Source organism: Ambystoma mexicanum, chromosome 8, assembly GCF_040938575.1.
Source record: "Ambystoma mexicanum isolate Mex_15411 chromosome 8, UKY_AmexF1_1, whole genome shotgun sequence".
In the NCBI taxonomy this organism is placed as follows: domain Eukaryota; kingdom Metazoa; phylum Chordata; class Amphibia; order Caudata; family Ambystomatidae; genus Ambystoma; species Ambystoma mexicanum.
The window spans coordinates 340,962,871-340,989,723 of NC_090929.1; the positions used below are offsets into that span (position 1 = coordinate 340,962,871).

A 26,853-nucleotide genomic window follows, 5' to 3' on the forward strand; every position below is an offset into this window, starting at 1 on the left:
ACCTCTGAGGAGGTGCAGCTGGTAGTGTGACTTCATAGAGACATCAGAAATGTGAGGAGAGAAGGAGAGAGTGGGGTCGAAGATGACCCCAAGGTGTTTAGCCTCACAGGTAGGAGAAGGTATAGGGCCAAGAGAGGACAGCCAGAGAGCGACAGGAAAGGATGGAGCAGGTGTGCCGATGAGGAGAATATCAGTCTTACTGGCATTAAGGCAGAGATCGTTGGCGGTCCACCACTCCTGGATAGCGGACAGACAGTCAGAGGTGAGAGAAGGAGAAGAGGTGGGGGAAGGGAGCCTGAAAATGAGCTGAGCGTCGTCCGCATAGCATTGAAAGTTGGGGCAGAGAGCGGCAATGCAGTGGGCAAAAACTGCCAGGTATTGGTTGAACAGCCAGGGAGAGAAGTTAGACCCCTGGGGAACACCACAGGTAGAGACAGTGATAGAAGACCCAAGTTGGACCTGGGAGGGTCGGTCGGAGAGGAAAGAGGTCAGCCAAGCCAGGGCCTGATCAGTGATTCCCAGGTTATCATGGAGACCGTTGAGCAGGATGGGATGGTTGACCGTGTCAAAGGTAGAAGAGAGATCAAGTAAGATGAGGACACAGGGGGTATTGGAGTCAAGCAAAGTATACATGAAGGAAACCATTCTTCACGTATCCACGGCGAACTGACAGCCTCTTGGGAAAGATCCCTGAAGAGCATGTGAAGACGGATGAAAGATGAGACTGGTGATGTCACAGGAAGTAAAGTGACACATCTCAGAAGAGGTGACAAGAAAGAAGATGAATAAACCATATAGAATCTGTTGATGAAGTAAGAATCGAGTAAACTTTCATATATGGGATGATAATCATACATGTGAACAGGGACGTCATTTCACCAAAATGCCAGGGGTAGCGGAAGTGAAATCCCATGACCCTTGACCTCTGATGACATCACAGGAAGTGATGTCATTTGACCCCGCCCCCAAGTTACATCACGGGAAGTGATGGCACACAACCTTTCACCCCTTAACATAACAGGAAGTGGTATCACATAGCATTGTTCCAGTACACTAAGAAAAACATGGTTACAATACACTGCAATATGATATACATTTCATACAAGAATGGATCACCATATGTAGCATTAATATCAGTGTCTACAGGCCCATATTATCAAATTACTTTGAATGTAAGCAGACGTCCAGGCCAAATGATGCCATGCAATGGAAAGATAACACATGTGACTATCGCATGAAATGAAAGGTGTGTCAACAAATTCAACCCTTAGGAAGTGAGCCAGGGCCAAGCTTATATACAGTCATCCTCTGGCGGGATGTGCAAAAAGCTGAACATATAGATTGTAGCAGTTTCTATATATTTACAGGTTTGGATGTTTCCTGAAGCATTTTCATGTGTTAGACAGTTCTCACATAGAGTGTTGCATGAAACGCACAGATAGAGAGACTCCTATTTGTTTCCTCCGCTTTGCGTAATGAGCCAAGGCCTGCCGCCTATATTCTTCACTAGCAATTGTTTGTGGTCCATGGTGGCTGCACGAATATGTGCTGTGTTCCCATATTACAAAATACTCATGTTGGCTTTGATGCCAGTAATGATACTATAATAAAACTGTGCAAGCTGGCTCTGCCAGTATGCCACTTGCCCCAAATAACATACTCCTGTTTGCTTTGCGATTACAAATGTAATGCCATAATAAAAAAACATGTCCAAACTGGCTCCAATGTAGGCCATTCTAAACAAAGAGGAACACTTACCATGCTGGCTTTATCATAGTTTCCCAGTAAAATATGTCATGTCACAGTAAGAAATGGCTACACTGACTGCACAATACATGCCACACACACAAATATTTTATTCATTTGCACTTACCTTGGCTTTCCAGGCACAGGAGTGGTGTACTTTTAAGTTCCCATTTGGGTCAGACATTGCCAACATAGTGCATCAATCAAGTGCCAATCTCCACACTACAGCAACCCTAAAAACAGTTTGTAAGAATACAGCAAATGCATGCCCACTGGTCATCTGAAATAAGAAAACCGTGTTCCTTGTGACATGTCATTAGACAAATGACTTCATGGAAACGCCCAGGGGGAGCTATCTAAGCTGGCATTCAGAGATTTGGGCGAAACGTATATGTTTTTCTCAACGTATGGACCCAGAGCTAATGGGGGCATATAATGTAAGACTGGCAACAATTCAGTGGATGCTTTTGAAGTAAAAGAGATCTTGAAAACTGCAACACGGCGCTCCAATGCTTCAGACTCACATCTCATGATGAGCCTGGGGCTGTCCAATAGCAAGAAAGCAGGTTATCTGTCACACTTTCACTTTTAAAATTCTTTTAAATATGACTGTGAGATCGCCATATCTATCCTCAACATAATCGGAATAGCGTTTTATTTTTTACTTCAATATTTCTGTTTTTTCTTTTTTAAGCTGAATGCTCTGCAATTATATAAAATTACAGATGAAAAGAAGTGACAGATTTTCACAGTAACCTTTTACTGTGCAGAACTTTGAGTGTGGGGTGCCTTCCCGGGGTGGCACTGCTAAGAATCTAAAGTAAAATGTGGAAAAAGTATAATTTCATACAGAACATTTATCTGTTTTACCAATTCACAAAAACTATGTTGGGGAAAAGTCAGCAAGCGGGGTAATAAACATGGCTTGTTGTGCGAGGTGTGATTTTGGAGTCATTCTGTAGTACCCCTAAAGTATAACACTCTGTCCAATAAAGGGCTCTACCCCAGTCAGCAAATCTCATCACCGAAATCTGACCGCCAGATCTAGGGCCACGCACATCCATTCCACAGACACAGTAAGATGCCTCTAGTCTGCCCCTCAGCCACCCATCCTCACCTTACAAATATCGTCTCCTGTCTGTGTACGCAGGGTGAATGAGCTGCAGTCTGAAGCAGCATTGATCTCTGAGGAAAGTTTGAGAGCTGTTATTGTTCCATCCAGGAAAGAATTAATAAATTTCAAGTAATACGTACGTGCACAACAAATTATAATCAAGAGCTCTGAAAAAAATGACTGCATGTCATGTACGGCCGGGGACTGGGCTGTTAAGCAGCAGAACGTGAAACACCAGACTATTTTAAACATTACAACAGAGGTTGCTATGAACGTCCACAAGACAATTATTTTTATCACATACATAGAAGCATTTCCTATGGCAGAGTAGACTGCAGTGCAGCACTTACGGTACTGGCTGTTTATTTGCTCTTCAGCTGCATGGATTCCTCGACGTGCGTCCCAGCGACTGCAAAAACATAGCCCCGCTCATTAGCCTCTGAGCCCCTGACCTGGTGAAAGGGGAAGGTGTTAATCTGTGCAGCTCATAAAATGAAACTGAAAACACTGCCACCAGCAGCCCTCTTCTAGCAAAGGGCAGCAGGTCACGCATTTAATAACCCAGAAGCGGTAAACGTCAGGAGGCTCCAAAGAGGCGGCAACTTAGGTGAACTACGAGCTCACATGGTTGCAACATTGTGAACACTCAAGACACAGAGGCGCCGCTGTGCCGCCCCGCGCCTGCCACCACCTGTGCAGGCTTGGCTCTTTTAAATAGTTGGATGAAAACAACAAACTATTTTTTTTTTTAAAAAGCAGGGGTCGCAAAGGACATGCCAGGAGTCGCAGGGGAAATGACAGAGGTCGCACCAGCGACCTCTGGCGACCCCCAAATGACGTCCATGCATGTGAAGAGCATTTTATAATTGTACAGACGCAGTAATGCAAGTAGACAAAGTAATCATAAGGCTGGATATGTAGTGAATAGATTGTGGCGATGGGCCAAGATATGTATGTGCATAGGAATCTAGAAGTTCCACATCGTATTTGGGCAAACTGGACCCCATGAATAAAGGACTAGAAAAGTGTGGTGCAGCAGAATAAGCCTGGCCCAGTGTCAAGGGATGAGGCAGCCACAAAACTAGTTAATTATAATGAAAAGAATGACGAGAAGGCGAGAGCTGAGCTCCTAAGGTGCGGTGGAAGGACATTGAGTGCCAAGTTTTATTCATTTAATTTTATTAAATACAACAAGGAAGCTCAAAACATGGTCTCCAGTCACATGATCAGATGAAAATAGACTTTGTGCAGGATACAGCGAGACCAGAAGATAAGGTCATGCTCACGCTCAAGGCCAAGTTCAAAGACTAGTCTCATGGCAGACAGCTTGAGTGATGATGGATGATGGGCTAATTGGGTGGGGAGGCATGACCAGGCCAAAACCACCAGCACCTTGGGTACCAGCTTGCATGCTGCTATCGAGTGGAATATGCCAGAATGGTACAAGCGTGGCAACCAATTATAAAGTGCCACATACCAAAGAGACCGATAGTTTAGAGGTCCAATGGGACGTCATGTATTTTATGACGGACACAATGGGCCTCATTATGAATGTGACGGTAAGGTAACAATGGCGCCGGTAGTGCTACTGGCGTCGTTGTTACCATACTGCCACATTACGAGTTCTGCTCGCGGGTGCCTGTCTGCACGCCTGGTCTGATCTATGGGGCAGAATGGGGATCGGGAGCCTGCCCACACCGGCACCCACGAATGGGCAATTACCGGCCTATTCATCTCGTAATGGGCCGGTAATGGCCCATTCGTGGGAGCTGGTGCCGGTAGCGTGTTTGGCGGTAGCCGTGCCCTTAATAGACTAAACTAAAAAGCACTCGCTTACCTCAAGGCTATTGTGAGTCTCCATCGATCTTTAATAGGGTCCTCCAGATGGACCTTGGAATATTGATTTGAAAAGTATTGTTTTGAAGTACGTAAATAACATTTTGGTTTGTAGCACAACAGAAGATGAGTGCAGGCAAGACTCGATTCAGTTAATGAGTATCCTAGCAGACAAGCGATATAAAGCGGACAAGGAGAAGTTACACTATTGCCAAGAAGAGATGTTGTACATAGGCCAGTTGATTTCACATGAGGGAAAAAAGTCACACCTGAAAGGGCTGAGTCAATTTTGAAAACAGCAAAACTGCACACACTAAAACAAATAAAGCAGTTTCTGGGACTATGCAACTATGTTAGAGCATGGGTATTTGATTATAGTTCATAGACGCGACCACTTTTGCAGGCTCTAAAAAAAGGCACAAGTGAATAATGAGAAAATAGAATGGACTGAGGAAATGGAGGAAGGGTTTGAAGAATTAAAGAAAGCAATTTGTACCGCTCCAGTTTTAGGAATTTCCAATTATTCTGAGGAGTTTTATCTGATTTCGAACACGAATGGGGCAGTTATGACAGCAGTGCTTACACAGAGGACTACTCTGGGGTATAAACCTCTGCCATATTATAGTGGGAATTTAGATCCAGTTATGAGAGGACACTTTCCTTGCGAACAGTCGCTGGAAGCAGCCGCGTTCTCTATTGAGATGTCTATGAGCATCGTGATGGAGTGTTCCATGACATTATTTGTTGAGAATGCTATGTTTGCCATTTTGGAATAACCTAAATATATCGAATCCTGCGATTAAAATAATCAGGTGCAGAATAGTGAACCCTGCCATATTTGTAGCTGAACCTGTGGCAGAGGATGAGCATGTGCATAACTGCGCAAGTTATGAAGAGTCATATGAGGACATACCACGAGTGAAAGAAAATGCGCTGTCCGGAGGAGGGATTCTCTTTATTGACGGGTCATCAAAAATTGATCAAATGAATGGAGAAAGATGGACTGGGTGAGCTGTGGTGAGGCATAGAGAAAATGGGGAATTTCAAATTGTGGCAAGCATAAGGCTGCCATCTAATTTTTCTGCACAAGCTGCAGAATTGGTGGCGCTTATTATCATGCTTGAGAAATACAAAGGAGAGGAAGTGACAGCGTATAGTGACTCTGCCTATGTGGTGTCAAACATGCACGCAGTGCTAACACATTGGCAAAGGAGGGCCTACCTCCGAGCGGACTGCAATCCTGTGCAACACACAGCATTATTGGACAGACTTATTAAGGCACTACAGCTCATAGCAGCCATTGCAATAGTTAAATCCACAGCTCATTAAAATAGATCTGATTTTATGTCACAAGGAAAAAATGCTGCGGATGAACAAGCCAAAAGGGTTGCAACTTCTTCAGACTTCTCGAGTTTTGATACTCCTCATATAAGAAAGGGGGAAATGATGGCTGTGATAATGCAGGAAGGTTTTAATCATTTGCCAAAAACACAGTTAATGGAAATTCAAGGCAGTGCAACGCAGGAAAAGCAAGAGTTGTGTAAACCGAGGGGGTGCTCTTTACCCCCTTCCAAAGCATTATGGCAGCAAGATAGTACTGGTAAGTCAGTAATGCCAGTAGCATTATTAAAGGTAGTGCTTAAACAGCTGCACTACCCAACGCATGTAACTAGGGAAAGCCTTGCAGAAATGATTGCGGAGGATTTGTTTGTACGAAACCCATTAGAAAAAGTTGCATTTTATGTAGTAAATTGCATTGTATGTCAAAGGTTTACTGCTGGGCACACATTGCGAATAATCAGGGGAGTGATCCCTCGGTCAAATGGTTCTTTTCAGCATTTACATATCGATTATGTTGATAGGCTGCAAGTTTGTAGTGGAAACAGGTATATTATAGTGGTGGTGTGTCCCTTTTCGAGATGATTGAAGCAGGTCCACATACACACCCTGATGCCATTTGCGCTGTGAAGCTTTTAGTACGAGAAGTATTTCAAGATGGGGAGTATGTGAGGTGCTGAGATCCGACAATGGCCTACATTTTGTCAATGAATTGTTTGAACAGATTAGCTTATTATTGAACATAAAACACAAGTTTTCTTCTGCTTATCACCTGCAATCTAACGGGATATGTCTGAGACACAACGGTCTTCTCAAGGAATGAATTGCTAAATTAAAATTGTCACTAAAAAAGGGATGCCTCTATTGACTGCCCTTAGCATTATATGCATTAAGACAGGGCTCCCCAACCTTTTGTGCGCAATGAGCAAAATGTTCATATCAAATGAAATGGTGAGCAACATCCATTCTTCGGCCGAACATATCAGCGTTCAGATGGTGGAAACATTATTGCAACACAAAATATAAATGTAATAATCTTAAACAGGACATTTTAATTTACAGTACTTGTTATCTAAACCCGGTGCAATTCTAAAGTAAAGGAAATTTGCAATTACCTTTAACTTCATTTGAAATTAAGTGGTTGTTTTAGGAAATGGTGAGGAAATTGAGTGGTCAGTAGGACATTTTTAGCCAGCTGGGGCCAGTCAAGTTTTCAAAATGATGGTAGATCTAAATAAACATTATCAGAGGCTTCAGTTTCATAACAAAATGTGTGCAAATCTTTGGACAGTAACATTTGTGACAAATGATCACTGGTTTTTCGGTGTACATTGGAGTTCCGCCAGGGGAATTTCTGGGATCATTAGTGGGAAATTATGTATTCCTAAGCATACAAGACCAGTAATAGTGTTCCTCAATCATTGATTACTGTATTGTTTTTTCTTCTGGAATATTATGAATTTTTGCATTTGTGATTGAACAGAGTGATCATTATCCTCAAGTTATTTTTCCAATGGCATGGGGTTGGCACCACAAAGATGACATCTGACAGCCAAAGGGGCTGGTTGGCAATGCCTCAGCTTGACAGGGAGGCATTGGAAAGAATTACTAATTCACTAGAAATTAAAAGATGTTTTTTTGTATTGTAGTGTTTAAAAGCACAGACCTAGCTCGAGAGCAGCGGAGCGCTGTACAGAGTGTGGGTAGCCAGCGTTTGGGCTGGCATCTTTCAACAGTAGCACAGTACTGTGAGTTGAGGTCTCTGCATTGGTATGTGCATCCATTGGAATTAGTCCTTAGTCAGTTGTTGTTGAAAAAGTCATGTTTTCAGAGATATGCAAAATTGGAGAATTGTGGGAGCCTTCCGAGCTGAAATCGGGATGAAGTTCAAGACGGTGGGTACATGAAACAATTTGGTGTAAATCAAAAATGCGGCCCTCTCTAAAAGCGCCTATTGTTTCTCAATTTCTTTTTGTATTCAGCAATTTTTATATGCCCATTTGAAACTATAAATAAAAGCTATTCTCTTAAAACGGTTAAATATTTTAGAGGCCACAACGAAAAGTGTCAGTTTGAGTCTTTGGTTGAAATTACCGAGTACAAAGCTATTGGAAAACAGCACCTGCAGTTTAGGAGGTCCAGGTTATAAAAATGGATGCCCCATGGTTCGATGCAGAATGTAGAATTTCAAAAGGAAAATTGAACCATTGTTTAATGAGAGTTGTGTGCACGGGTGGGCAGATTTATAGTTTTAAAAGAGCATATAAAAATTGATTTAAAACATTTTTTGCAAAACAATGGGAGCTTTTAGAGGGGGCTGCATTTTTTTGAAAGACACCAAATGGTTTTATGTTTAATGCATTTGTTGAGACAGGCATTATGCCATCTCCTTGGACAAGTAGTCCTTGGACCACTAACCACTTTGGCACCCCATGGTTACAGGCCAATTTCCTTAGTGGACATTGGGAGCACCAACCACCTTGGCCCCCCATGGTTACAGGCCAATTTTCTTAGTGGGCATTGCCAGTAAGATATTCTCCAAATGCGTATTGCTCCGACTGGAAGAGTGCACTCAAAGTAACAATATATTGATGCCGTCTTAAGCAGCTTTCAGGCAAGGGCTTAGTACAGTGGACCACTGCTTCACTCTGAGCACTACCATGGAGAAATATGGTAAGGTTAAGGGAAGGCGATTATCAGTGGCATTTTTCAGATTTGGAGAAAGCATTTGATTTGATTGATAGAAACATCTTGTGGCATAAGTTACATTTTATTGGGGTTCCTAATAGTGTATTAAATCTTATCCAACTGTGATGTGCAGACACCCCAGCATCTGTCCGATATACAATATCGGGGAATTATACATTGTTTTTCTCCACCAATAAAGGTGAAAAGCAGGAATGTCTCTTTGCCCCAATTTATTCTTTTCAGACTTTGACCCTAGTACTTCTCTTAGGAATGTTAATCCACCCTCCCTGAAGGGTACATTATATGAGATGCTCCTTTATGCCTATGACAAGACTATTTTGGAAATAAACTGGTTGGTCTCCAACAGGGCCTGCTTTATAGAATTGACTATTTTGGCAACTATAGTTTGAAATTAAATATGATAAAAACAATGATGGTGTTCGGGGAATGGGTGAAACCGTGTAGTTGGTTTTTAAATTAATGTAGAGATGAGGAGGTAGACTCATTTTAATTTGAGCCTACTCTTCTCAAAAAGTGGTGCTTGGGTCAATCATTTTAAGAAGACAGCTGAAACGGTATCATTAAGGATTAACGGGATTTGTAAGGTTTTATTACAGTTGTGGCATTAACATTGCACAAGTGCCTGTGGATATACAGGGCAAAGGTCTGTTCCATAATTATTTTTTCTTTTTTTTCTTTTTTATTTTTTTTATTTTTATTGGTTTGTTCAACCTTTAAAAAAAAAAAAAATAACTAAGCAAACAACACAAAAACAAAAAAATACATCACATGTGAATTTTTTTGTTTTGTTTCCCTCCCTCTCTCCCTCCCTCCACCATTTTGTCTTAACAACTCTTTTAACACTTCCATTGTGTCATATTGAGGGATAGTATCATGACAGCTACCAGAGAGTTCAAGACTTTACTTGCACCAGATTTGCTTATTGGTCGTCCAGGCGTCCTTTTACTACACGAAGAAAATTTATTAGTGCAAATAAAACTGCTCTGTTGGATCCCTCGAATAAGGCTGCCCACCAGTCATCAGCCGTCATATGTAGATGCTCATTAATCAGTTCTCCAAAGTGGATTTGCCTTTGATGTTGAAAAAATTGGCAGAACAGTGTTAAATGTTTTAAGGTCTCCTTATCCTTGTTACAGAAACTTCACCTTAGGTCGATGTTCGCGCACTTCGCCCAGCTGCTCATACGCTCCTTTGTTTTTAGCATGTTTAGCCTAAAATGCATATATAGAGATCTTGCATGATGATCTGGAAAAAGGGTTAGGTAGGTGTGCCTCTGATGATATGCTTTGGCTTCTCCTGGGACCTCTTGCATTAGAGTTGAATTAACTCTTAAGTCGCAGGTTTTAATCCAGTCAGCTCTCCAGATTTTAGTTTTTGCCAACTCGGGATTCTCAGATAACATTGTGACAGGAATGTCAAACTCCTTTAAAAGTGTTTCACAAAGGAGATTCCATTGAAAGAAAATCGTATGTTCTTTAGCAGTATCCGGCCTGTGTAATATTTGAAATTGGATCGCTGGATTTTTTAACAGTGTTTTCCTAAAGAGATTCAATAGATTCCAGCTGACTCTTGCGTTTATCGAAATGAGGCCCAATTCATATCGGAGACAAACTGTCGATGTACCTTTGGGAAGCTGTAGAACTCGCGTCCAGAATATATTTTCAAGTGAGTTCCACAGGTCACTTGAACAACCAAATGCGTTTTCACCGCCATAGATTAAGGCGGGTACCACTTTTTGTTGGTAAAATTCAATTACTGGTTTTAGGGAGAACTTTCCAAATTTTTTGTTAATTAGAATCGCTTGACAAGCCATCTGTCGGCATTTGCTCTTTGCCAATTCTGCCCATGGTGCATCGTTTCTACTGGCACTGATCTTCATACCCAAGTATGTAGAGTTTTTTACAATCTGAAGCTGTTCGTTACCAAGACACCATCTGTTCTTTTTCCGTCGAATGCTGCGGCCTTGCAGTTTCTCCAAAATTAGAATTTCGCATTTTTGTTTGTTGATTCGAAGGCCGTTATCTGTGGTATAACTGTCGAGACAATTTAGTTTCCTCTGAAGACCTATAGGAGTCAGATCGACTAGAATAAGATCGTCAGCGTAGACCAAGTAGTTGATCGGCGAGCCATGTAGTTTCGGAGGAAATGTTGTTACACCAGTGAATGCCTCATTTATATCAGATATAAAGAGGTTGTAAATACTGGCTGCCAAAGGGCAGCCTTGTTTCACTCCCTTCTGTGTACTGATGGGGGCAGATAACGTGCCTTTGGTGTCCAAGCGGATCTGGATAGTGGTATCCGTGTGTAGTTCACGAATCGCTTCCACTAGACTTAGAGGGCAGTTCCATCTAGTGAGTTTCTCCCATAACAGCTCTCTGTCTATGCTGTCAAACGCATGGGACAAATCTATCAGAGCCAAATGGATCCTTGTGTTAGTTCTGATTGCTTCCATCTTTATGAGGTTCAATATCAATAGGTTCAAGCCGCATCCAACTCCCTTTACAAACTCTGCTTCTCTGGGGTCTACATGGATATGATCTTTAGCCCATTTTAACAGTTTCTGTTGCAAAAGGGTGGCATAAATCTTTCCCAACACGTCAAGCAGAGCTATGGGCCGGTAGTTTTTTGGATTTAGACGGTCTCCCTTTTTAAAGATTGGGACCACTACAGCGCATTTCCAAGACTTTGGAGTTGATCGACTCGCAATGACTCGGTCAAACAGAGTAACACAAAAGTCTGTCCATAACGCTGGAGTTTTTTTCAGTGTATAATTTGTTAGGCCATCAGGGCCGGGCGCTCTAGAGTCGTGCACATTTTTGATTATATCCAAAATGTCACTTCTCTCAAACGCTAGGTCCCACTTATTTGACGTCGTAGGTACCCAAGATGGTACGGGTTTGTCACTGCCAAAAAGTTCTTTGAAGAAGGTCGACCACTCAGCTTCAGTTACTGCTATGGCTTGAAGGGCTTGCTGTGGAGCCATAGTGTTATTTATCAGTTTCCAGTATGCTGCTGAGTTTTTACCAGCCATTCTTTGCAGCATCTCTTCTGAGTCGTTTTGAAGCATAATAGCTGCATGTGATTTAAGCCAGTTTCGGTATTTGGCCTTGATCACTCTTTTACTCTCTTTCATGTTGTCGGTATATGGACCTTTAAGTTTTCTTAGTTCTTGTCTCATCTCTCTTTTGCGTTGCAGAATAGAGACGTCGAATTTATGCTTTGGGCGAAACTCGGCGTGTTTTTGCTTACGTTTATGTTCCTCAAAATTTGACAGAAGGTTTTGATATTCCAGAGATTTAACAGTGTGTTGAAAGGCATTAGAGATAGCCGCTACTTCTGAATCCAAGAGATTTAGACGTATTCTACTAGTCCCGGTGCACACCGCAAACGGCCAACAGATCTGCTCGCTCACACAAGGGTGGTGAATTGATAATTTTACCATGTCGTGATCACTGTGTTGCATTTTAATGACTTCCAGTTTCGTTGCTCTCTTGTGGATGTTTTCAGTCACAAATATGTAATCAATGACCGATTTTTGATCGTTTCTTCTCCACGTAGGGCATGCCGGAATATCACCAACCGTTTGTCCATTGAGCATGTGCAAGCCTCTAAGATCTAGTTCCAGACACCATTGAGCTGCAGCTTGTTCGCGTTTGCAATTGCCTCTCTTATTTTCATCAGTTTGTGCAGTATCTGGAATACAGACAAAATGTAGGTCTCCACATACAATTAAATCTATCGGTTGCTCCTTTGTGAGTAAATCATCGATCAACGTTGTTACAATGTCGATAAAGGTACGCTCTTCATTGCGTTTGTGGTTCCAGTATAAGTTGATAATGTACAGGCAAGCTTCCTTGTTTGTTTCTTTCTGGTAAACACCAACGGCAGAGACCTGAATAAATGGTGAAGGGTTATATGAGTTGAGGATCCGAAATCCAACGCCTTTCCTCACAGCCAAGAGGAGGCCAGCCATCGGCCTTCCCTGTGTTTGTTTTATAGCGGGATTAATAGCTATTTCGAATCCTTCCAACAACGGACTTTGAGAGAGCCATGTTTCTTGTAAACACAGGATGTCCAGTTCTGAGGCCCATGTTGTTTCAAATAGATGCATAAAGCCTCTGGTATTCCAAGAACCTATATTACATATATTGGTACTTCTCGGTTCCTGGCATTATGCCATCGGTTCAGTGTTTAAGGTTTTAGCCAACCAGGACCAATCATCGCATTTGTTTGCTGTGATGGCAGGATTCCTTTCATAGTCTCGTGTGGTTGATGAATTTACCATTCCATTAACTGTAATTCTTATCTGATCACACCCATGTGGAGAAGCTGCTGAGTCCCATATTCTCGGAGGACTAAACACTTGGCTTTCCTTTGGTTGATTCTCGGTGCTATTCTCCAGATCTTGAGTAGATCTTTTGTTCACGTTATTCATTGGTCTACTGCGGGACTTTTCTTGGGAGTCAACAAGCAGAACACCACTTTCTGCGTTAGTTATGTCGAATCCTAGGGACATCAGTACAGGACCGGCGTCCAATAGTGCATCTGCTATGATCTTAGAATGCAAGTGTAAAATCACAGCATCAGTTTTCGTTTCATTCGGAAATTCCACAATTTTTAGGTCTTCAGAAGTTATTGCACGAAGACTGGGAATCAGCTGACACAGCCGCAGCACGTTAAATCGGTTTAGTATCAGGTCATCAGAAGATTCTATGCGTTCCAGTATTAGGCGGTGAGATGCTTGCCGCGTCTCTGTTTGGTGTGTTTTCTCCTTTGTCATTGGTTTTTGAGATTGTTTAGTAGATCGGTTCACCCGCTCTGTTTGATTTTTGTTTTTATCTGTAGGCATAGGCATTTTGAACCCAGCATTGCTCACTGTATGAGCCTTGATAGGTGCAACCTGTGTCGGACGTGTAGAAGCTTGCAACACTTTGGCCATGGTAGATGGTTCAGTCCCGACCTGCGGGCCTAGAAATGGGCCCTTTGTACGGAGTTTGGCATCAAGCATCCGTCTTTTTTCATCCAGGGTCACAAAGCGGGTACTCTGCAGAACATCATCTGTGTTCTGCACCGGGGTTGTTTTAATCAATTTGCATATTCTAGACATTCCTTCAAACGCTTTCTCGTTAGTGGGTCTATGTTGACTGAGCTTCAGAAATGAGGTACAAGGGCTCTTGACTTCTTCCTGGGATGTAATGTCATGCACGTCTGAATCAATGTAGGTAGGTGCAACCGAGCCTAATTTGAGTCCATCCTGCGAAGATACCACAGACCTATCTCTGACGGTAAGTTCTTCCTCATCATACACAGATACATTCAGTAAATCGTCGGAACTATCACTAACACAATTTGATGTCTCTTTGAGATCTAATGGCATAGATTTTGTTGAGCTTACGACCATCTTATTTCTACTAGTGGTGTCTTTAGTGATGGCTCCATTGACGGTTACGTTGACTGTTTTGATGTTACGTAAAAATCTTCGAGTGTCGATTCCACTTCTCGCCTTCCTTGCGGGTTGGTTTTTAGATTTTTTGAGTGAACCACCTGTGGTTTGTTTGTTGGGTGCGGGAGGGTTTTGTGCAGCAATTGGTTTCTTAAAGATGTCGTATATTGCAGACACAGGATTTGCCCTTGAAGGTGGAGACATCGCTTGCGGTTGTGAACAAGTCGAATCTTGATTAGGAGTCAGCTTAGAGGTTGATGCTTCTTGGGGATTTTGTAATGCCAGGTTCGTAACTGCTTGGCTCTCTTGTAGAGCAGTTGCAAATGGAGTACTAAGCTGGCATTCTTCTACCGCGGTGGTGGCAACCTGTGGATTTTTAGGCGGTCTCCTAAGTTTCTCCGTTGTCTCAGGTGACAAGGTAAGATCTATTGAATTTGCAGTGGCGATACGAGGCATTATGTTTATCTGTCCATTAGCAGTTGGACTAGTAGTTCCGGGAGGCTTGAGAGGAATCCCGGAACCCAACTGCGAGTCACTCGAAACGGCCACGGCGTCCAAAAAGCAGACCCCGCCAGGTACACAGAGCTCTCTGCTCAAGCAGGGCTGCCGCAAGACAGCGCCCTTTGTAACAGGCAGAGACGATCCCTCCACCCGCCCAGCAAAATCTGCTTCACGCGGGGCGACCATTCCGACCCCGGGCGGCTCCAGGCATCCGGCGAGGGCGGGGACCTCCAAAGCAGCAACGGAGGCTTCGCCGTCCACGTTGCCAACATCGCCGCAGTCAGTAGCGTCAATACGCACATCGGACCCACAAGACCAGCCGGCCTCCTCGACACTCAACAAGGTAGCGGACAATGATGGATGTATACAGGTGACAGGGGTTTGAAGTGTCTCAACGCGTTTGCCGATACAGTTACAGTTACTGTGTGTAGCACAGTGCTTATGCTGGGAAGCACTCACCTCTGGCATCGGTGCAGCCCGTGCAGATGAGCATAGTCTTGATGGTGATGGTGATGGTGATGTGGCTGCTGCCGCACTAGCCGCACCTCGAGCGTCATAAGACGGTGCGTGCACGGCAAGGACCCAAGGGCTATCACCAGAAACAGTCTTTGCTGTCGATCTTGGAGAGATCAATTTTCGTTGAGCGCGAGTTTCGCGCATTCTCACGCTGAGGTTGTGACCGCAAAAATGGGTGTCAGACCAAGAGGGCTACACCCCTCCACTCCTCCAATCCTCTGACTCCTCAGACTCTGCCCTGACTCCGCGCCCGCTCCGCGGGGGGAATGAGTCTTTGTAGGCAGACACACCCACAGCGAACGATAGACAGAGCAAACAGACTTTTCCGCTCCACTCTCCACAGCTCCTCAGACTCTGCCCTGACTCCGCACCCGCTCCGCGGGGGGAATGAGTCTTTGTAGGCAGACACACCCACAGCGAACGATAGACAGAGCAAACAGACTTTTCCGCTCCACTCTCCACAGCTCCTCAGACTCTGCCCTGACTCCGCGCCCGCTCCGCGGGGGGAATGAGTCTTTGTAGGCAGACACACCCACAGCGAACGATAGACAGAGCAAACAGACTTTTCCGCTCCACTCTCCACAGCTCCTCAGACTCTGCCCTGACTCCGCGCCCGCTCCGCGGGGGGAATGAGTCTTTGTAGGCAGACACACCCACAGCGAACGATAGACAGAGCAAACAGACTTTTCCGCTCCACTCTCCACAGCTCCTCAGACTCTGCCCTGACTCCGCAAATTATTTTGTTGCAGCAAAATCTGGGTTTTTGAGAACTGTCATGTCCAGGAGGGGTTGCAAAATAAATCCCTGTGCCAAATAGCAGGTTTCCCGCCAGGTACAACTCGTAGTGCCTTATGAACTTAATTTGGGGTGTTGAGTTGGAAGGTGTCGGCCCACTTAAGATTTTGTACTTAGTTTTTAAGAGCACAGCTGGGATTTTCTGCTAATCATAAAGTGAACCTCAGTCTAAGTGTAATTGCAGCTTCCCCTGTTAAAGAAAAATACTTATGGTGCGGGGAGTTTTAAGGCACTGCCCATTTTTATAGGGGACTGGGCTATAACTAAATTTGGCAAATTGAATTAACTCAAAATACCTCTCAATACAAGAGCTTGTTTGATGTGGATGGAGGCATGTGTCCAAATAATACAAAAGCTGCCCATGTTAGCCTTATATGAAGACTTGCGTATACATATACAATGGCTAGTAGACATCTGTGTGATAAGAGCCCCAAAATGTACGAGGCGGATGCTAATGGTACATTTAAATTTACCCTCAATAAATGAAGGTGTGCAGGAGGAAGCACAGTGTGCCTGCAAAATGGGACTCGATGAACAGAAGGTTCATTTTCTGTTAATTTGTCGCTGTTTCTCTATTTCGCATAAGAGTTAGTTAGGACCCCATTTTTATTTAATCATATTAGGACATGCATGGAAGCTATGTTTTATATAATTAATTGTAGTTATCAGGTTTTTATATGTATAGCTTGCTTGAATATGTTAAAGCTGCTCTTTTATTGTGAGCATGTTGTACGTGAATTTTATGAAATATGATACATGTTTTTAAATGGTGCTAGCTGTTAATGGAGAAATATGAATAAAATAAATATTAATTGAGTACTACTGGTCAGAACATTGTGAGCTTTTCAGATCACGTAACTGGGGCTTTGGAGGTTACCTCCTAAAAATAATTTTGGTCAACATTGCTGTACAATCCAGGACTCTGTCCTCGCTTTGCAGCTTCTGAGGTCTCATCCTTTCAGCACCTCCTTCTAGTCCTCCACACCATAGCCTAGAGCAACTGGCGAGCAACATTTATGGTGCTGCGAGCAACATGTTGCTCCAGAGCTACACGCTGGGTATCACTGCATTAAGGTACCAGCCCGGGTCGGACCACCATCTCACACCTCATGATCTAGTAACAAGGAGGCGAATAAGAAAGCCTCTGACTCCTCCATCGAGGATTAGGAGTGATGCCCAGAAGACAGCAGAAATGTTAGGAAATTAGTTACTTGCTTATTTGACATGTATGACCGCTAGTATCTCTGCCATTTCAGATCAATTCAAGCACAAGCGGTCTCGGTCTCAGGACACAGATGAAGAACATTCAGCAACTGGATCTAAGGAATTTCTATCAGGGCCTAAGCTTTTCGAGGGAGACGCTGTGCTAATCCGTAACTTCACTGGAAAGTGGCACGAGCACCGGTTCAGTGGTCCACACATTCTAGAAAATGTCACTCCCTCAGAAGTAAAAGTCCAGGAACAACGCGCATGGATTCACTTGGGCGACGTCAAACCTTATGCTGGTGAGACCGGAAAACCCCCACCCGATTCAGAAGCAAGGCAACACGAAGTAGTTCAGCACGTGCAGACTCGATCGATGACAAGGAAGAAGGACGGTGAAACGATTAGTTGAATAAATGCAAGTGTGCATTCGGGCTGTGGCTCCCATGGGACACTCCTTATAGATATTATAGCAGGAAGTGAGAAAGCAAACTTGTTCTTGAGCCACAGAAATCTTTTGAAAAAAATGAACTTTAGAAAATTGTTGACACATCATGATTATGCCTAAATGACAACATTTGGTTAAAAATTGGAAGAAGGAGCAGTATCCCAACTCTTTTCATGCTGAATTTCTGTTTGGACAACCAAATGGTCCTATCTGATGTCGACATTCATCGGCTCTTGCTTACTGTTTTTATTTTTATTCTTCGGGCATATCCTGCACTTGTGGGAAGAAGTACTGACATTCGTGTTTTCTTGCACGATCCTAAAAATGGTCCAATTATAAGGAGATTGCTATCAGCAACCATTGAGCAAATGTTGCAACTACCGGAGCACTTAACGAATTTGCCTGATTAAAAAGGTTCTTTCCTTCCTTGAAAAATAGTACACAGGCATAATGTGGAATCCTGAAAATGATGCAGTGGAGGAAAACGAGTGAGTTCAATGACGTATGGTAAATCGCCACTGGTGGGGACTAATGTATTGGTGCCTAATATGTGTTTGCACAGCATCTATTATTTTCCTGTTTTTATTAATGCATGCTGCTTACCTTGCTGATCCAAAGACGGCAGCAGTCCCTCTGATTCTTCCCACACCAATGACCCTTACAGATATAACGGTTGCACGAAGGCCAAGACCATATGTGATCATCCCTACACCAGTGACACATGTAAGGTCACCTATTTCACTGACAAGTGTTCCTATGATTCCCCCGTAGGAAGGATGTATACTGATGTATTTCATGAGTTACTTATGAGAGCTCATTTGGCCAGAAAGAGACCCAAGAGAAGTGCAAGAGAGGATGATTATGAGTTGAATAATTATTTGGACGGTACGACATACTTGGGGAACAACATGTGGTATCAACACGTGAAAGAAGTGGAAAAAATACTTCTGAGGAGAGCTGCTATGTTTATGCTCGCCTACCCTATGCATTGTGGAATTCTAAAATATTCATAGCTACAGAAATAGACGTCCAAACTGCTCATTGCCTAACACACCTAGCACTCTGCCATACGAGAGGTCAATTCCAGGGTCGAACAGCATCCTTGGTGTGGGTGACAGAATGGTCAGCACCAGAAGAGGACGATTATGTACAAGATTTGAAGACAAGAACAAGACCACACACCAGAGATCACGTGATAAGATACAAAGAGCCTGGAATGAAAGGAGCAGGAATCATATGGGAGATAAACAAAAAGCTCAGTTGCCAAGGAAAGACTGATGAAGAAATACAAAGATGCAAGGAGAGAGGCCAAATGCAGATTTGGGGAACAGTACTTTCGCCAGATGGCTGGGAAGAAGGCATAGTCGTATGCAGAGCTGGGGCAGTAACAGGACATCATAAACCAGTATTGAGCGTATGGAGAAGGGATGCAAACCCCTATGGCGAAAGCTTGTCAAACTGCTGACATGGGTTGAAGATAGAGGAGGCCCAGTACAGGTAGTGCCTCTGGCAAGCGCAGAGCTATGCTACAGAAACAATGGCACAAGAAAAGTTGGAGAAAACCAACAATGTGGACGAATCTTTGATGTACCAGGAATGAAGGATGGGACAGTAGTGATAATGGACCACTACTGGGCCTGTGGATCCAGGGCTTATATGAAGCTACCCAGAGACTCCATAGTGATTATTCATGTTCCAGCATTAGTGATTCCTAAAAGTGATTTGAACATTGGAGAATTTCCAAAGGCTGATGTTCATCTAAGGAAGAAGAGATCACTTGAGATTCTCAAGATGACAAAAAAGGGATAACTATTTCTCAGCTAAATCAAAAGAAGCTTGTGAGGCCATACTTTATGAACACTGATTGTTCAGCCAGACTTAAGCAATATTCACAACAACCTTTATGCCCAGGATCCATGAATGCCAAATGGTTAGAGATAACCTGATGGGAGCTCCTGCAGTTGATCAAAACTACCATAAAAGGATGCATTGCTATAAATTAAGAGCTGAAAGCCATAAGACTGATGACTCTTCAGAATAGGTATGTCTTGTACATGATAACAGCCATGGATGGAGGTGTTTGTGCCAAAATCAGAGAATCATGTTGCACATTCACACCTGAGAAAGAAAGACGATTCAAAGTTTGAATCCTCCTGTCCCCTGCACATTCATATAAGCCGATGCAACCAGCAAAATGATCTTCAAATAAACATTTGTTTATGATTTGTTAGTTCATTCAATGGGAGAACAACTTCTTGAAAATAATGACACTTATCAAGCTGATTTTTGTTAAAAAAAAAACATATGTATATTTTTGGTTATATACACACAAAATTATTGTATAAGGCAAAGCAAACAAAATATAAATATGCAAGTACGTTCTTTGTGGCTCACGCATTTCGAGGATTTCTTTCCTCTTCTTGAAGAGCCTCAACGGGCTGCAAGGAAATGTTATTCAGAAAAAAACAATATCAAAATCAATATGAACAGAATGATAGTCAAATACTTATTACAGTCTACAAGTTGATTTCCACAATACTGCCTACTGGTAGGTTCTAACACTGGCCCATGGTATAGACAACAAAGTGTAGCGTATATTTAAACAAGTACATTGAGTTAATTCATGGGTCAAATCCATCCTAAGGATCCATACAACAACATGAAGCATCCTGTAATTTCCATGTTTGTAATACTGTAAGGCTACGAGGTACTGACTTGCTGTCTCCAGGGAGGATCTCGTTATGTAGGTATACTCAATTCACCTCCTATATCCCGCCAAGGGTTCTTATTGTATTCAATTTATTCCTATGGGGTACAGATGTATTGTGGTCTGCCAAAAACCAATCTAATGTTTGGGCATGTTGAATATTTAGACATATCTTGTGTTAAACACCATCAATATAAGTTACAGATTCATATATAATCATCCTAATTCATGAGCGTCTGTCCTCTCTTCAGGACGTGTGTCATTCTAGAAAAATCTGGGTTGATACAATAAGATCATAAATCCAAATGTAATAACGTTAATTGTAAAATCAATGTTAAAATATATTCTTATGTCACTTGAGTCCCGATGGAGGACCCTTGTCTGATCTCAATCGTCCAAGTATAGAAGGGCTGTGTCCATGCCTCACATTCTAGAAGATGAAGACAAGCTATTAGGAAATTAAACCCACTTAGCCTATTCATAGGTAACAGTGAACCCTAAAGTTAAAAGAAAAAATAAGCCATAAAGGTAAAGGAATACTGTGCATAGTACTGACTCAGATATCTATAATTGCCCTAGGGTAATCGACAGTATGGGAAGCTCACCTCTGATACCGTGTGTCACTTCCCAATGCTGATAACAGCGTTTAGGATTAGAAGAGATTTCAAGCTGATCTGAATTTGTGGCTCACAGAGTACGTTGAGCTGCATGTGCGGATGAATGCGATAATTCTTACATCTAAATATTAAAGGAGTAATGTATAAGTATCAGGCTTATGTATGTAGTCCGGATCATCGTGCTACAACCATTGAATATATGTCTAGAATAATATGTATCAAATAGTTTGAACATAGCTCAAAAGACGAGTTTACATCCTAATTTCAAGCAGAGTGCGGGCGCAGAGAATACTGTTGGGCGTGTTAAAAAAAATGGAGCACATAGGTGAGTAAACTGCTTGGTGCAAAAACGCTGTGCGGTATCTCTAGGGCAAAAGAGAGCGAAGATTGTCACTATTTAAATGTCCGGATCTGATCTCTAAAAACGAGTAGACAAGTCCCTGTGTAGAGAGGGTTAAGTCAAAAGAGTCTTAACAATAATCGCGTCTTCAAGAGGGGACGCTCTTCTCAGAGTGCCGAACCATGCATCTGTCACCAAGGTAACTGAGAGCGCCATCTTGAACAGGTTTAAGTAACTGGGCCTCATTCTGAGAAAGAGCGTACAAGCCCGTTACTAAGGGAACGGTGAGTGCCATCTTGGGTAGGTTAACAAGATCAGCAAGAATGCTAGACCTACAATGGGTAAATATAGTCAGACCTCAGAGTCCGTTATCAAGTTACGTTTAAATAAATGCTGCATCTGAAATAGAGATCCTGAGTAAACAATCCCTGTTAAGAAAAAATAATAAAGAATAAGCTGAAGAATAATAATATTAAAAGGACCAGAAATGATGGTAATAATGGTAATAACGACAAAAGTAATCACGACGGAAAAGAGGCTATCAGGCGCAGAGTACGAGTGATGTGTAGATGATTACTATAGGGAGAAAAGTGCGTGATAAAACAGAGTCAAGTAGAGGAATGTAAGAAAGGAGAAGATGTGTGATTCAGTGATCCACATATGTCCCGATCGATAGTACAGTGGGTCGGAATTTAGATATATATCCAGCGAAAATAGTATAGAGGGTAAAGCGGGAAAAAAGGTAAATAAGAGGGTGATGACTCTGGACCACAATGGAAAAGAGAACTATCAGGAATTTAGAGTGGGTTATTCAATCCTAGTAAAGGTACTCTACGGTATCAAAATGTTGCGGATTCAACCAGAATGACTCACGTTTATCTATTGCAGATTGGCTATAGTACATATCTATGTTAAAGAGTGATATCAAATACATTCTATCCAACATGTCCGTTATATTAAGGCATTTCCAATACATGATGTACAGCAGTCCTTAAAGTGGAAGACAACAGTGCAGACATAAAATTCAATGGATGGAACTTAATCACAAGCAATTCACAAAAAGCAGTCCAGTACATTTGTTACACAACAACATTACTAATAGATGATGGATAGCAAACCTACAAGTGGTGGACCACATTGCAGCCATGGAACTTAATGTATAGAACTTCATAAAAAAACAGTTCAGTGAATAGTCTTCATTTAAACCCTTTGGTTGCACGGTATCCAATAAATGGATCCAATATAGTTCCCTTTGAAGGAGGAGGGCATGATAGCTGCCACCCCTTGGAGGGCGTTTCACCACTTCAAGTATCTGAAACTTGATTTGAGCTATTGTGCGTTTTTGTTCCAAGAAGTGTCTGGCTACTGGTGCATATTCAGACCTGCTCATGATGAAGATAATGGGACCTTGACAGAGACCATAACGTTGTTGACAACTCTACATAGCAAGATGGAAGATGAAGTGGAAGATATTGCAGATGACAGCTGGTTTGCAGCAATCTTCTCGTGGGTACCATAATGGACGAATATCTTCAAGTTCCTTGGAGCATTACTGCTGATGATAATGTTTGGATTCTGTGTGAACAAGATAATAATCACACAGCGCAAGATGACAGCAAGAAGACAGCAAAGAAAGCAGTAGGAATGAAGATCATGATTGATGTTGAATCTGGATGATTTGAACCCAAAGAGCTGATTTACGAAGAAATCAAATAAAAGCTAGCATCCATGCACCTGAGGGAAAAAAGTTCCTATATCCAAGAGACCACAAGAGGTATGTGGGAAGATGGATCTACTGCAGCCCGAGTGGAAAGTGCAGCCACATGACCTGGAGTGTTGACGAACATGTAAAGTCAGCAGGATCTTTGAAAGGTGTGATGCAGATATGGACTCCAAAGAAGCACTTCCTCAAGAGAGGATGTTTAGGTGCATAGTCTGTTGAGAGAGTGGTTGATGAATCAACCAGAGGGGGGAGTCTAGAGGAGGAGTCAAAAGCATCTACAGGAAGTCCTGCCCCTAAGTTACCTATATGTTGGGAACCAGAAATAGTGACAAGCAAGACACCTGTATTGATGCCTATAATACGAGCAGCCTTTGAAGCTAAGTATCCATTAAGGGAACTATTCTTTATGTATCCACTGAGAACTGACAGCCTCCTGGGAATGATTCCTGAAGAGCACATGAAGACGGATGAAAGACGAGACTGTTGATGTCACATGAAGTAAAGTGAAACACCTCAGATGGAAGAAGAATCAAAGAGGCCTGCCTGGCCCAGTGTCAAGGGATGAGGCAGCCACGAAACTAGTTAATTATAATGAAAAGATACAATGGACGAGAAGGCGAGAGCCGAACTCCTAAGGTGCGGCGGAAGGACATTGAGTGCCAAGTTTTATACATTTCATATTATTAAATACAACAAGAAAACTCAAAACGTGGTCTCCGGTCACATGAACAGTTGAAAATAGACTTTGGGCAGGATACGCCAAGACCAGAAGATAAGGTCATGCGCACACTCCCTTTTTATTCCCAGGAGCAGTAATACTTTGCAAAGCAGAGTTCAAAGACTAGTCTCATGGCAGACAGCTTGAGTGATGATGGCTGAGTGATGATGGATGATGGGCTAATTGGGTGGCGAGGCATGACCGGCTGAAACCGCCAGCACCTGGGGTACCAGCTTGCATGCTGCTAACGAGTGGAATATTCCAGAATGGTACAAGCGTGCCAACCAAATGGCCACGTACCAAAGAGCCCTATAGTTTAGAGGTCCAATGAGACGTTGTGTATTTTACAACACTCACAATGACTTGCACTAGGGGTGGGCAGAGTTGCCCACCTGACAGTAGAGACCCAATCACAACACCAACCCTCATAGAAAGTATATCTAGATGTCCCTTGTTACCCAATCATAGACACACATACGTTTTCTCAGTTTGCCACGTAGTATGACGTCAATAATGACGAGTTTTTAGTATGTAAACGTGTTTTTTGTGTTTTTTGTTTTTCGCTGAGATCTTGCTGTCAGACACCCGACGATGTCCGCCCTGTTTTAGATAATTGTTATTTTTGCCAACTTCCAGAGTCGGTTTTATTATTGCTGTTTGAGTAATTTCTCCATCCCCATCCACGCTGTAGAGTGTTACCTCGTCTCAAAGAGCCCAAAGGGTTCAACCCGGATGGAAGCAGATGACTGGATTCTTCAAAACTGGGCGAGGGGAATGGAGCACTTAAAACTCCCAGAACTGTGAGTGGGTTTGAAAGCACTTTTCTCTCTGGGAAGGGAGACTTGGATTGAGATTTGCAAAGCCAAAAACTGCCCTGATTGTAACAATAGGAGATCGGCATCGCCCACCCCATCCTTCCGCCGTCCCTAATAGAGGGGGGGCCAGGAGAATTACTAGCAGTCGTGTGGCAGGGGCGAGGATGCATAAGGTCAACTAATTAGGAATTAAGTGCATACACCTAAGGGTTTTCCACGTCGGTCAGCAGAAGTTCACCCACGCCTGTAATACCTTTGCATCCTGCTAAGCAGTGGTAGAAGTGTACCGAAAAAAGTAGTGGAACTGTCGTCTGGGCAGGTGGATGCATAGTGCAACATATTACAAGTGTTGCAGCTGGGGCATTGCAATAGTTAAGTGACTGGTAACAAAGGCTCCTATTAAAACTTTAAGCGTGCACAGGGACACGAATGGACAAATCCTCTTTAGAGAATGGGGACTATGGTCGTAAAAAGTAGAGGAATGGTAAACAGAAAAACAGAAAAGTAGTGGAACACCGCTCCCGACCGTTCCCGCTCACTTCGATCACTGCTGCTAAGCTATAATAAATCAACACGCACCAGAATGGAAATGAAAGCAGGGGACTAGTGAGGCATTCACACCTAAACTGGGACCTCGAGAGACTCAAGGCGGGAGCAGGGCTGAGTGAGTCACATGAATACTGCGTGCTTAAAACGACAGGGACCTCTTTCCATGCTGAAGCAACTCAGGAATTTCTCGGGCTGGGAGGAGTGCACCGGCCTCTGTGTAATTAAAGCACAGCAGAGAGAGAGGCAGGCACACTTCCTGGTCAGCACAGGTGCAGTTGTCTCCGCGCATTACCGAACCCGTCTGCCAGGGAGCATTCCGAGGACAGGCACCTGTGCACCGGGCACGATGCCGTACAAAGACCTGGTGAAAGGATGGCACGAGGCCGTCGTGGCCCTGGAAAACAACGACCTGGAAGGGGCTCTGAAAATCTTCTTAAGCGTGGAGGAGCCGCACTCGAAGATCTGGTTCAACATCGGCTGTGTCTACCTCCTGCGAGGCGACCTGCCGGAGGCCGTGCAGGTGAGGCAGCGACGCGCGCGCACCCGACAGGCAGGGCGCACACACCGCGCCGGAAGAGACGAGTGACCCGCAGCCCTACACACTGCAGTATCCCCCGCCTAGACTGGACCCTACAACGTTTCGAAGGGGGTGACATCCTACACCGCAGCCCACACAGGTGTGGCACACCACACACGATAATGTGACCACGGGAGTGACCTGAGCTTCCTGCACACTGCAGCGCACACCCACGCTAACTAACGAGGGATGGAAGCATTGAACTGACCACGCACGGTTCTATGTGTCAAATGGAAGCAGCTTGCTTTGAAAAGACGCTCATATGTCCAGTCATGCCATTGACTCTGTCCCAGCCCTACCCGACCACGGGGAATACTCTATAGCAGCGCCATGACCATATGCCAGTTCATTTCTAAGGGCTGCTTTTGACTCCCTACTGCTCTGACCTCTGGATCACAACCTATACTAGCGTCTATACGTGGCCGCTTCTTCCATCCCTATGCCAGCCTGGCACGAGCACACCAAAGAATTGCAGCACACAAACCTAAACTTGCCGCAGTTTGTTTATTTATTATTTTTTTTTTTGATGCTGTAGTTTATTTGAAAACTTTTTCATCATTTGGTTAAGCTGGATTGGCTTTTTTTTTTAATTTTTTTTTTTTAATTTTGTTTGTCTAGTTCGAGTATAGAAGATAAAAAGAGAGCAATTGTGTAAGTGTACTTGTTGTTGTGGCCGCTGAGGAGAGCGGTCCATCTTTCTTGCGTACACATTTGTATCGATGAGAGTTGGTAAAAGGCACCAAATTCTTTGCGTTGTGACGCGAGTTCGTTACATTCCATGACGAGGTGGAATATGGTTTCCTCGATTTTTTGGTCTTTGCAGAACCTGCAATAGTTGTCTTCCTGCTTGATCTGTCTTTTTGTAGCTAGGTATGCTTTTGTAGGGAGAATGTTTAGGCGAATTTTTAGAAATGTTGTTCGAATGGTTTGGTCTGGAAAGGTTTGCAGGTAGGCTAGTGGTTCGTGGATTCTCCTGTTGTCTTTTGTGCAGTGTAGATTCTGTTTGTAGGTATTTTTTTGTTGAATGGTCTTTATCCAGTCATTGTGCAGCAGTTTTGTTTTTGCGTGTTGTGGGCGAAGTATGAGTAGTTCTTCTGTGATATTTTCACTAACCATTTCTTTTCTCATTGTGTCTTTCCATTTTTGCAATATTGTCGT

At 43.2% G+C, this 26,853-nt stretch overlaps 1 protein-coding gene across 3 annotated transcripts in view; it reads left to right on the forward strand.

Moving 5' to 3' along the window:
* Nucleotides 1-26,853, forward strand: part of NOXA1 (NADPH oxidase activator 1) — a 288,049-nt gene that overhangs the window by 41,175 nt on the left and 220,021 nt on the right. Inside the window, exon 1 of one of the 3 annotated variants that reach the window (XM_069609784.1) lies at nt 25,297-25,638. The exons of 1 other annotated variant lie outside the window; for it this stretch is intronic. In XM_069609784.1, the coding sequence (XP_069465885.1) occupies nt 25,465-25,638 (174 nt within the window). In that variant the 5' untranslated portion in view covers nt 25,297-25,464. Of the gene's footprint in view, nt 1-25,296; nt 25,639-26,853 lie in introns of those variants that run through there. One more of the 3 variants, XM_069609786.1, reaches the window with a different exon arrangement.